Source organism: Narcine bancroftii, chromosome 4 (assembly GCF_036971445.1).
Source record: "Narcine bancroftii isolate sNarBan1 chromosome 4, sNarBan1.hap1, whole genome shotgun sequence".
Taxonomy (NCBI): domain Eukaryota; kingdom Metazoa; phylum Chordata; class Chondrichthyes; order Torpediniformes; family Narcinidae; genus Narcine; species Narcine bancroftii.
The window spans coordinates 298,184,537-298,197,069 of NC_091472.1; the positions used below are offsets into that span (position 1 = coordinate 298,184,537).

The 12,533-nt window shown below is 38.5% G+C and overlaps 1 protein-coding gene across 22 annotated transcripts in view; it reads left to right on the forward strand.

Annotated features, from left to right (window-relative positions):
• LOC138762132 (kalirin-like) overlaps positions 1-12,533 on the forward strand; it is an 873,682-nt gene that overhangs the window by 515,055 nt on the left and 346,094 nt on the right. For all 22 annotated transcript variants that reach the window (XR_011356765.1, XM_069935559.1, XM_069935558.1 and 19 more), the window contains one exon: positions 11,648-11,770. Coding sequence is in view for 21 of the 22 variants with exons in the window: in XM_069935559.1 (XP_069791660.1) it covers positions 11,648-11,770 (123 nt within the window). In the remaining variant the exon portion in view is untranslated. The remainder of the gene's footprint in view (positions 1-11,647; positions 11,771-12,533) is intronic.

Below are 12,533 nucleotides of genomic sequence, written 5' to 3' on the forward strand. Positions count from 1 at the left end.
TGCCAAAAAAAAGATTGCATTCAGTTGATCTGATGAAACCTCCAGGCATTGCAGTCAATCAGCCAGCTGTAAATCCTCATGTTCTAGCTTTACGCTGGCTTTCCTGACACAGAAAATAATCATGGTCACTTGCTTTTATCTTACAATGAAGCTTGTGAACTTTTAGTTAATCCTTATGGGGTTAATCACCTTGAAAGACAGCTATGATTAATGAAATAGTACTAGTGTGCAACTGATGCCAAATGAGTAGCCTGAAAATATATTTGCAAATGTGGAAATAGGAAAAGGACAATTAGCTCCCAGGACTTCATGCACCATTAAAGTAAATTGTGGTTGGTTAACAACCTGTATGTGATCTATGTACCTTCATTTCATTATCTAACTAAATCTTTTCAGCCCAGTCTTTGAATTTTCAGTTGACCCAACAGCCATACTTTTTAGGTTTAAAGGTATCACTTGATGAAGACATTTGATTTTAGATAATAAGTCAGCTCCAATGAATCTTATTCACACTCTCCAGTTTTCCCATGTGTTTCTAAGTGATAATATGTTACAGGCACATTTCTCTTCTCAGCTGCAGTGCATGGAAAATATATCACAAATTGTGACCTATTACTCTATGGCCCCATTGTTTGTACTCTTTATTCTGTTAGAAACCTTTAGTTGCACAATAAAAATAAGTCTTAAAGCCTGTAAATCGGCTGCACAAAAGAAATTAGCTTTTTGTCAAAGTACACAATAAAATGTGTTTCATCACTTAACTGCTGTTTCACAGTTGAAAATTTTCAAGTAAAATAAATAAGACATTAACTGAGAGCAAATGTAGCTGGAGTGCATGTCAGATCATTTTTTTTAAATTATGTTATTTTTGGTTGTGTATGGAGGGATGGAAAAGCGAACTGGCAATAGTTAAGTACATTTTTATATGAAGGTCAGCTGCTTAATACTAACTCTCAAATGCATTTGTTTGGTTTTAGTAATGATACACATGGTATAACTGTGGCTTGAAATAATACTATCATTAAGCATTTATAAGGAATTAAAAGTGTACAAGGAACTGTAAAGTATGTGGACTTTTAAGAATTTGGAGGCTGAAGGCAAAATATAGCTCAAGTTAAAAATGTTGAAAACTTGCAGATTCCACTTGGTACTTTTCATAAGCAGTGAATTATAATCTTTGGAACAGTTGAATGGATTTGTGGAGGTCATGGTTTTGTGTGCTTTTTTGTTAAATGGGAAGGCTCAGGAGCATGAGAGTATAGATACACAACTTTAAATAGTCTGGAAGTTGTTATCTATGCAAAAGAGAAGCTACTTCTTTCTCCAAGGATAAATCATAAAAAAAATCATGTGGGATACGTTAAGTTCAAAATGATTTGTGCAGGCATTATAAAAGACATGCAAATTGAGGTTAAGCTAGTTTGAGAACTGATGGTGGTTGGATTAACCTCAGTTCTGATGAGTTCCCTGATTATTTGGCTCCAGAAAAATAGTTTTTGTAAGGAACACTGAGTAATTTGTGGTTTACCGCCCCTGAAGTAAGCGTATGCAAAATACTTCATGGATTTTCAAAGGAAGCTTGTTCAGAATGTTCAGAAATCTTCTATTACTCTTTAACTACACCATGCAAAGCACAGGAGAGGAGGAAAGCACAGGTTCTTATCAAATACTCACTCACCAGTCCAAAAGAGTACATTGGGCCTGGTGTGTAACATTATGACCCCACAGTATTATGTTGATTTTCATGGAAGAACTTACTTCCATTTTGTCTTTTTTGGTTTACCGAGCTCTTTCATAAGGCAGTGGGAAGGAACATTAAACAAAATGAAACTTCAACCAATACAAATTAGTATCAACACTTGTTCTTGTAACTCTACGGCATCTGTATTTGAGGTGTATGAGCATGTATGTAATTCTCTTAGCAACACCCAACCCCTTCACCCTCCCAGTTAACAATAAAGTTCACGTGAGAACCCTTCCTACTGCTGCAATGATTATAATTCATTGATTAAGAGCCATCAATTAAAAGGACCAAGTGGTAACTGCAGGTTTTTGTCATTTTATCTTAAGCTAAATTTTGCCTTCAGCCTCCAGACTGTTAAAATTCCACATATTTTGCAGTTCCTTGTACTCTTAATATAGTATTAACTACAATCGTAGTGTCAACAGAATTTCTTGTGTGACAGATTATGTTGTGTTTTGTATTGTTTTAAAGGAGATAAATTGGGGCATGTTTTTTAGTGTAGGTCACATACAAATACTTCAAAACGCATCTCATTTAAAATATTGGAGTTCTGCTCAAGCCAGACAGGTCCAGCTCCAAGAGCCTTTGGAAAAACTTTGAAGAGTGCCCAAGGGGCATCACTAATAGATTGTTGTTTAGAAAAGTAACAGATGAAAAAATTCAGAGGAGTAGATTTGGAGCTGCAGGGTCTGAGTGCAGTTTGCTGTTCTAAGAGGGCCATGTGGTTTAGTAAGCAGAGAGAGAGTAAAACATGCTTTTCTGAGAGAGAGAATTCAGTTCTGCAGTTTTTACAGTTCAGCACCAGCAGCTGGGACTGGAACAGGACAAGCTGGCAATCTAGTGGAAAACCCCAATTTTGAAGATGGGTTGTGAGTTCTTATTTTAGCCTGGTCAAAGCCCTTATGGTCCATACAAGAGGAGAGGACTGGCTTCCTAATGTTTCACATGAAATAAGAGAAATAAAAAAGAACTCTGTGATGACCTGAAAGAAAGAGGTTATCATCTGGAAAATCCTGATGGGGCAAGTTTCTTCAGTAGGACACTGAGGTGGCTGATTAGAAGGGATTAGTTTGTGTCCAGCTAACAACAAATCTCTCTCTGAAAATCGACAAGAACTTTCCTGAGCAGTAACCATTTACCTTTCAAGCACCAAAGCCTGGTGAACTTCATAAATGTTAAATTCTGTGCACATTATAAGAATTGCCTGCAACCAGTGAACTTGGAGGAATGAGAAGTGAGATTGGACTGTGAATCAAAGAACTTTTCTAAATTTACACACACATTACATACACGTGCGCTTAGAATTAGCAGGGGGTTAAGTTAATAGTAATAAGTTAAAGTTTGATCCTGTTTTCATGTTTAAAGATAATTAAAAGCAACTTTTGATTAAGTAACCATTTGCCTTGGTGAATATCTACTGCTGCTGGGTTTTGGGGTCCTCTGGGCTTGTAACACTTGTTTCATTCCATTCAGCTGCTCCACTGCAAAATCTATTTAAGCTATGCCTACCCCGAAGATGTTCTCCTCTCTTCAAAGAAGGGCTCAGTCCTGAAACATTGGTTATACATCTTTGCCTCCTATGGATGTGCAGAGACCTGCTGAGTTTCTCCAGCACTTTTATGCATTAACCACAATCATAAAGTCTGCAGACTTTCTTGTTTCATAGCTGAATACTATCCTTCAGTGTGTGAATCCTTCTGATTTGGTTTAGTTCTTTTATTGCCATGAAAACATTGGAAAATGAACCACAGCACATGACCCTGAGATGTGATAAGATATTAATCATAGATTTCTGGTTCATAGTATCATATGAAAATATAGTGGAGGGGAAATATAGACTTTTCGATGTCTAATTATTGCTGTGACAGTGATATTTACATTTGTTTGGCATTTCTAAGGTACAGTAGAAGTTTGGCAATGAATGATGGGAGTGATACAGGTATCCAAGGCTGGGCTGAAGCAGTTATCTGAAGGTAATTCAGGATGTTGACTTGGTTAGGATTTCCTCTTGTGATTAGAAAACATGAAGACTGAGGTTTTGATCAAGTACTGGTGCAGGGAGTCAACCATATTAGGAATAGGAATTTTGAATGTCAAGGATTGATGTATGAGGGGCATTGGCTATTAGGTCTAATTTCCCTGGCAACAAGCAAGAAACTATGCTATTTCATCCATGAGACCTGCAAGTACAACTCAGAATGGAAAGTGCTAGTTTGAATATCTGGAGTGATGCAAAATAAAGCGGTCAGTTTTGTATTTTATTCTTTAGAAAGCTGATTTTTAATTGTTTTGTGCGATCAACTTTCCACCCCTCAAAGGATGAGGGAGGAGCAGTGTAGCTTTTACCCTAGATATTGGAAAGAAAGAATGTTGACAGTGAACAGTGAAGTACAGACCAGGGATGAAAATGCACTCATATTTTGCAGGTTTACAGAAGGTTAAAAAAAACTTAGAAAGGTAAAAGGCAGCAGAGTAGGGCAACAGAGTTGAGAACTTTATTGAGAAACCAGGACCCATGTAACAGGCTGGTGAATGATGGTGCCTGTGTATGGCTTCATGTACGCGGGGCAAAATTTTAGATTTGTTGACATTTTTGGAAAGTAGAGAATGAGTATCTATCCAAGAAAATATTAAAATTTTTAAAGTGCATAAGGCATGAATTAATATTTCAACAGCTGAGGCAGGGGCAAAGATAGTCATGTGACATGGGTGAAGCAAGTAGTCTTTATAATTGAAAACAAATCCATTGTTTAACCAGAGTAAATGGAAGCTCATCCATAATACGTATCAGACTGTCTAACAATAGTGAATCGGCAAAATGTGTAGAAAGGCAATAAGTAAGACAACTTCTTGAAGAAACTTGAAAACATGAATTATGTCGAGAGGGCCACCACTAAGTAAAAAACAGATTAACCAGACTTAAAAATGTGAGCTTATCAGAAATGCGTAAGGGAAGTGACTCCATTGTGCAAATGTGGGCATTTGAGGTAAATCAGTTTTTTGGTAACATCAAGAAAAACGAGGACCAAAAGTAAATAATAATGATAACAAGTTTATTGTACATATCACCTGAGTTCTTACTTGCTAAAGCCAAACAGGTACTTTGTAAAACAAAACTGACAATAATATACTAAATTGAATTTTAAAATAACCATAAAAAGGCTGCAGAAAGTAGCAAGCATGGCCACGTCCATTACTGTCTCTGACCTCCTAGCCATGAAAGACATGTAAGTGAGACACTGTCTCCAGAAGGGAGCCAACATCATAAAGAACTCCTATCACCCAGGATACAACCTTCTCTTCCTGCTATCTTTGGGGAAAAAGGTACAGAAACCTGAAGATCAGCACCTCTCGGTTTAAGAACAGTATTTTATCCAACAAGTATCATGGTCTTGAACATTCCCTTACTAGTTTAATCGTAAACTACTTCAGGCCCACAAATAACCTGTCTGCATGATTGAAACATTTTTTGCTTGTACTAACTGTAACTGTGAACATCTATTCATCTTCTTATCCTTTATATTTATTTCTACACTGGGATAATTTAATGTATATTATTGTAGTTAATGTATCTATGTACCTGTGTAACTGCAGCAAGTACAGTACAACTCAGATTAACCAAATCGGATTCTCCAAAATCCTCATTTATCTGAATTTTTAAAATTTTAGATAACTGAGGATATCCAAAATAAGGAATCCTCATTTATCCGAATTTTTTTCAGAGTCAAACTGACCTCACAGGTTGAAAAAAAATTCACCTGACATGAAATTAGAACGATTGTCCTAATTTCAGGTAACTCCCTCCCTTCTCTCTTTTCATTTCTTCTTTACCTTCCCCTATTGGCTTTTTTCTCCAACTCTCCCTCTCAAATTGTATGTCATTGTCTCACAGCTGTGCGATTGGAAGAATTCCTTGTCCCAGTGTTATCAAGGAGTGTGGTATCCTGGGCAGGAGAGGGATCTTGAGCTCCTGGATGGGAGCGGGGACCTCAGGCTCCTGGGTGGGAGCAGGAACCTCGGACTCCTTGGCGGGAGTCGAGGGGGGGGGCCTCAGGCTCCAAGGCTGGAATGGGACCTTGGACTCGTGGCATTCCCTCCATTCCCCTTCCCTCCCTTCCTCCTCAGCACAGCAGAGTTCCCCAACACCGACTCCGAACCTTCCCTTCAGCTACTACTGCACACACACACCAGACTCTCCGGTGTGTGTGTGTGCAGTAGGCTTAGCAGGTGAGGATTTGGAGTCGAGACTCAGGCGTCTGGGTCGGGAGCTCCGGTGATCAGGAGACAGGAGCCCACCGACTTGCCAGTGAGTGTTCCTCTCTAGGGATCAGCAGGAGCGATGTGGATGAGTCAGGGATCAGCTGTAGTTAGGAGGTCTCAGTGATCGGCAGTGGCCAGCATTTTTTTGGTGAGAATTAAACATTATTTTAATGCTTAAAAAGCCTTCTCTTGTTGTTTGTTGATGTTTAAACATTGATACGTTTTTTTGCTGTTGCTACTGGGCGGTTTTTTTAAAAATGACCAGTTCTCTGAAAAAAAAACATTTATCTGACATTGACCATTTTTGATAATCGGAGTTGTACTTAATACACATGTGTATTGTATTTATGTGTATGACAATGAACTCATTATTACATCTACTGGTGCTCCCTAATCTATTCTTCTCACTACATCCTCAAAACACTAACAGATTTATCAAGCTGATTTACCTTTGATATTGAATCTGCTCAATTCTATTGTTATTTATTAATGCCCTAACTGCCACTTCCATAAAAAATGTTCATTTTATTGAATTAGGCTGTTCTGTGGTTTCTCATTTCATTTGCTTCCTTAAGTTGCAGTATTATATTTTCTACCTTCAAATCTGTTCAAGTACTTCTAGAATCTGAGGAAGTCTGGAACACAATATCCAGTAATTTCACTATCTCTCCAGCCATCCATCTCCATAGCATTCTCTTTCAAAATCCTAGGTTTATTGCCTTTCAGTCTCATTAATACCTCAAATATATTTTGTTCATAATGGTGAAATCTTTTAGCTCCTCATTCACTTGAAAAAAAATTTCTCCACTATTTCCAGGACTTTTTCCAATATTTTTTGTGAAGACAAACACAAAATATTTGTTTAATTTTTCAGCCATTTCCTTCTTCCCCAATTCTAAGGCTGTGAAGAATGCATATTATTTTCATTAGTAATTTTATTTTAATTAAAGGATGCAGTGTGGTAACAGGCCATTCAGGCCCATGAGCCAACACACCCAAATACACCCATGTGCTCAATTTACATTACTAACCTCAATCTCTTTGAAATGTGGGAGGAAACTGGAGCACTCAGAAGGAACCCATGTGAACAGGGGGAGAACGTACAAATTCTTACAGACAGCCATAAATTTGAACCCAGGTCAGTGCCAGTGCACGATAAGAGCGTTGCTCTAATCGCTGTGCAAACCGTGCTGCCATTTTCATTTTTACATACCTATAATCAACTTTCACAAAATGTCCTAAGATTTTTCACTGAATTATTCTCAACATTTAACTTTTACTTTCCTTCATAATTTCTTGGTCCTTCTGGAACTGCCGGGGTAGATAGGCTACCAGAGAATCATTCTATGAAACTTCAAGCCAGGATTTCAGGAGTGAAGTTAGAAAAATCAGTGTCAGAGCAAGGTAAATTTCAAACACCCTTGGATTAATCAAGCAGCGGCATCAGTGCAGCTGACATGGGCTTTATAACATGAATATGAGGGTATCCTCCATTGTGGCATAGTCTGTCCTCTTCCCTCATGAATGAAATTCTGACAGAAAGAACTGCAGTAAAGTGCTCTTCCTTTTCCCAAAGTGCCAGACAACTTAATCATAATCCAGTCTTACTGGCAGGACAGACCAACTGGAGGAGACAGTGCAGTGCTATGTAGATGGGAGGGGGGTCACAGGTTTTGTGAAATATATGTCTAAATCTAGTAGTGAACCTTATAGTGAACTAGGAGTATCTTCATTAAATGTACAAGAAGATGGCTTTCTATTACTTTCACAAAAGTAGATGAGTAAGGGCAAAACATCCTGGAGGAATTCTGGTTCATCAGGCTGCTTATAGTTACCAGCCCAGCATTTCCACTTTTGAAAATCTCTTATCATAACTATCAAATGGACAAATCAAAATATGTTAATTTTCTTCTGTTTTCAGATGTTATTATGCTATTACCTGTGTGGTACTACTTTCTGCTCTGTGTCCTTTTCCTCTGGGAACTGTAAAAAATAATACCTCAGCTCTTTCTTGGTATTGACCTTTTAAAGATATTTGTGGCCAAAGCAAGCTACACTCAAACATATCATGTTCTACCTCAACCTGATAGGGTATGGAAACTATTATCCAAATGTTCTGCTATCTGATACTTAAAGCACGAACCAAAATACTCAATTCAAATACTAAAATGCCATGTATTGTCTTCAGGTATGGGTCTGTTTAATAACTTTAGTAGTGAACAGATGCTCATTTAATCTCATGAAGGAACAGTTTTGAAGGGGATATCAATCATCTTATAAAATGAATGTCTTTGATTTTAAACAATAGTTGAGATTTTACTCGACAAGAACTTTGAAAAGAACACACAAAGATGGACAACATGTGTGGTTAGTGAATGTTTTAATGAAATAATTGATCAAAAGTCATGGGTATATTATTAGCATTATGGTTACAAACATATTTTCTGCACATTAACTCATGATTTAAAACTATAGTAATATTTTGCTTTATTTACTAGCTTTTTTTAATAAGGTATAAGTTTGGAAATTAATCTGTCAATATTACTTTTTAGTCTTTTGACTACAAAATGGATGCCAAAACCAATATTTGAAGTGATTAAAAAATCATTTTTGTGTTTTGTCACAATTAAAATGGGTCCAATTTTGCTCAATTTTGCTTGCAGTTCCTTGCTTACAGAACTACTGGTAAAGTTCAGCATAAATACCAACATAGTTTTGGACTCCCAATCAATTTAGAAAGCCCCAAGCTTATGGGTAGTGGGTAAAGCCTTGCCTGCCATTTTCCCATGCCATTCTATCAGTGGACCAGATGGATACTCCACACTTTTATTGGTTAATCCTGGTGCACGATCTGCAAACTCATTCAGTTGAATGAGGATCATAAGCTGCAGATGAGGAAGGTAAGAATAAAACAAGTTTTTTAAAAAATTATACAGGTTTAGTTTAATGACTTTAACTGTTTATATAATTGTACTGACAATAATCACAACAGCAGTGCAAGTATAAGACAGCTTTAATAAACTAATACATACACTAAGAGGTCTTGTCTCTCTGCAAGACGAATCTGGAAGGCGAGATTGTAGCTATGTACAAGGTCACTGGGAGGACCCCTGGTGACCCTGTGGTGTAATTACATATCACCACAATACTGTGCCGTGTTCTTGATCTTTTATTAAGGTTTATTTCATGGACTTTCAGAAGAATTGCAAAACATTAATGGTTTCGAAAGATAGCAATTCCTGTCTTTGCCAGCTGTTGTAAGGTTACAAAGGAGTTAAAGATGGTATTAAGTTGAAAGAGGAGAAGTTTACTTGTCAACCCCCGAATAAGTAAATAAAAATTGTTTTGGACAAATGAGTCTTGGATGGTTAATTTGAGCAGTTCCTTTGGTTGTTCAGCATTCTCACTGCCTGTGGGAAGAGACTGCTTCTCAGCCTAGTGGTGCTGGCTTTTGATACTCTTGTATCTCTTCTCCAATGGGAGCAGCTGAAAGATGCAGTGTGCAGGGTAGAAGGGGTCCTCAATAATTTTACATGCCCTCTTCAGACAACGATCCTGGTAGATCACATTAATGGTGGGGAGGGAGGTCCATGTGAACATTGGCCCCTTAGGGATTGAGGCTAGGGAAATAGTTATGAGGAACAAGGAAAGAGGTAAAGATTTAAACTGATATATTTTTTAATGTAACCAAACACTAGTAGCTGGTCCATCCAGCCCATGAGCCTGTGTCAGATACACCAATTAATCTACAAATATTTTATTTTGAGGCTGGGAGTGTAGCGTGAATAAAATCTCTCATGACTGGAGGGAGAACAAATGCTTTTATTAGCTTATAACTAAGGGTAGGGTCTCAGAGTAGTCATCAGAAGGGTTCTGGGTTTAGGCGGGAAACCAGGGTTATAAGTGAGCTGATGGGGGGGAAGCTGGGAGGCGGGACCAACCATCAGCACAGTACACTGCAGTGAGGAAGCTGGAGCACCCAAAAGAAACCCATGCAAACATAGGGAAAATGTACAAATGCCTTACAGATTTGAACGTGGGTTACTGCCACTGTAATAACATTATGCTGAATGCTACCTGAAACATGTCGTCCCTTTTACATTAATCCTTGTGCTAGAGGATACTACAGATGTTGTAATATTACTGAATAGCTAGGAAGAAACTAAGTACCCAACTGGAGATTTGGTATTACATAAACCACCAGAGATGTCATAGTAGTAAAGAGTCTGGAATAGAATCTGGCCCTTGGTCTAAGAAGGGAAGGGGAGGGGGAGGGAGAAGAGGAAAAATAAAGTGATTGAGGATTCAATACTTAGGCAAATAGATTCTGTAAACAGGATCAATACTCATGGGTGGTATATTGCCTCCCAGGTGCCAATGTCAGGGACATCTCAGATTGAGTCCACAGCTTTCTGAAGTGGAAGGATGAGCTGCCAGATTATATGGTTCATGTTGGTACCAATGACCTAGATAGGAGTATGGATGAGGTTCTGAAGAGGGAATATAATGAATTAGGAAGGAAGCTGAAAAGCAGGGCCTCAAGGGTGTTAATCTTGGGATTACTGCCTGTGCCATGTGCCATGAGAATAGGAACAGAGAGATGTGGCAGATGAATGTGCGGCCGAAGAATTGGTGCAAGTGACAGGGGTTCAGAATTGTGCATCATTGGGATCTCTTCTGGGGAAATATGACCTGTAGAAAACAGTCCTGAACTAGAGAAGGAGCAATAGCCTGGTAAGAAGGTTTGCTGGAGCTGTTGGGGAGTGTTTAAACTAGTTTGGGAAGTGAATGGGAACCAGAAAGAATTGGGCAGAAGTTGGAAAGGATACTGCAATGTGTGTGGGTTTGTGAGGAAGGGGAGAAAGCACAAGTGTAGTCAGTTGGAGGGTTTGAAATGTATCTCTTTCAATGCAAGAAGTATTAGGAATAAAGGAGATGAACTTAGAGTGTGGATCAGTATGTAGAATTATGATGTGGCAATTGCAGAGACTTGGCTGATGCAGGTACTGGGGTTTAGATGTTTGAAAAGGGATATGATGTGGCCCTCTTATATTGGACAGACGCAGACTGGGAGATTGTTTCGTTGAGCACCTTCACTCTGCTGAAAAAATGAGGATCTTCCAGCGGCTGACCACTTTAATTCCACACACAATTCCCTCACTGACATGCCTATTCATGTCCTCATGCACTACCAAAATGAGGATGCATACACATTAGAGGAACAACAGTCAGTATTCCATCTGGGCACCTCATTCAGTAAATGACCCTGTAAATTCACACGGGTCACCCTCATCCTCTTCCCTTCCCTCTTCGTTTATGAAGCTACCCCCTCCCCCTGTCACTTCCCAGCATTTTTCTCTTCTACCCTCCCACCTATGACCTCTTAGCTGTGAGCTGTACTCTTTCCCCTGCTCTTTCCTTCCTCCTCTCCTCCTCCCACCTTTTTATTTAGACGCCTGCCTGCTTGCTTTCTGATCATACTCTGGTGAAGGGCTCAGGCCCAAAACATTGGTTACCCTTTACTTCCTGTTGAAATTTTCATCACTTTTATGTGTTGCTCCACAATCACAAAGTTTGTAGACTTCCCTGTTTGTATTTGAAAGGTTTATTTCAGCTGATTTTTTGTATCCTTTTTAATTTCAGGTTTTGGATTGGATTGAAAACCATGGAGAAGCATTTCTAAGTAAGCATACTGGGGTTGGAAAGTCACTTCATCGAGCACGTGCTCTCCAGAAGAGGCACGATGATTTTGAAGAAGTAGCCCAGGTCTGAATACTATTTCATCTTCTGAATTATTATTACCTGGCAAAACTTTCCATGGTAATGTTCTGACAGGTTAAAGGTCACAGTTCTCTTTTTCAATTAAAGCATTACTTTGTGAAGGAAATGAACATCAATAACTGTGTTTATTGAACATTCAGAATCAAATCCACCAAATTGATAAGTAATTCCCCAAATCATTCAAAACAACATGACGTGCCATCTAATTGGGCAAAATACATTGACAAAGTGCAATTAATTTTCTTTGAGTATTTGTGTACAACAGATCATTAAACTTTAGGTCTATAACCGGTGAGGATCCATGAAGTTGCAGTTGACCCCCTCCATGTGTACAACCTCTGGAAAATGTAATAGAACAATATAATTCAGAGACTGTTGAAAAGGAAGGTTGTTTCCTGCACTTCAGCCAGTTTGTTACTTATTCTCTTTCCATCCACATTGATTAAGCAAGGCATTTAAAATGGGAAAAATATATTGAGCATCGAGGTAATTAAGTAAACTAAATCAGCCAAATGAGTTTGGGTTTAACGAGACAAAATGCTTGTTATCAGAAAACCTCATTTTTGAACAATTTCTAGAAAGCATGTGTGGATTGTTTAAGCTATCCATTGTTTCTCCTGGGTTTTTCTGGTTACCCCCTTCCCTCCCCAAATGATGTCCCATCTGCTGTTTCCATCAAGAAGCGGTTCAATAAATGACTTGTTTCAGCCTATTAAAGTAACCACGGTTTCCTTTTGATATACTGCAT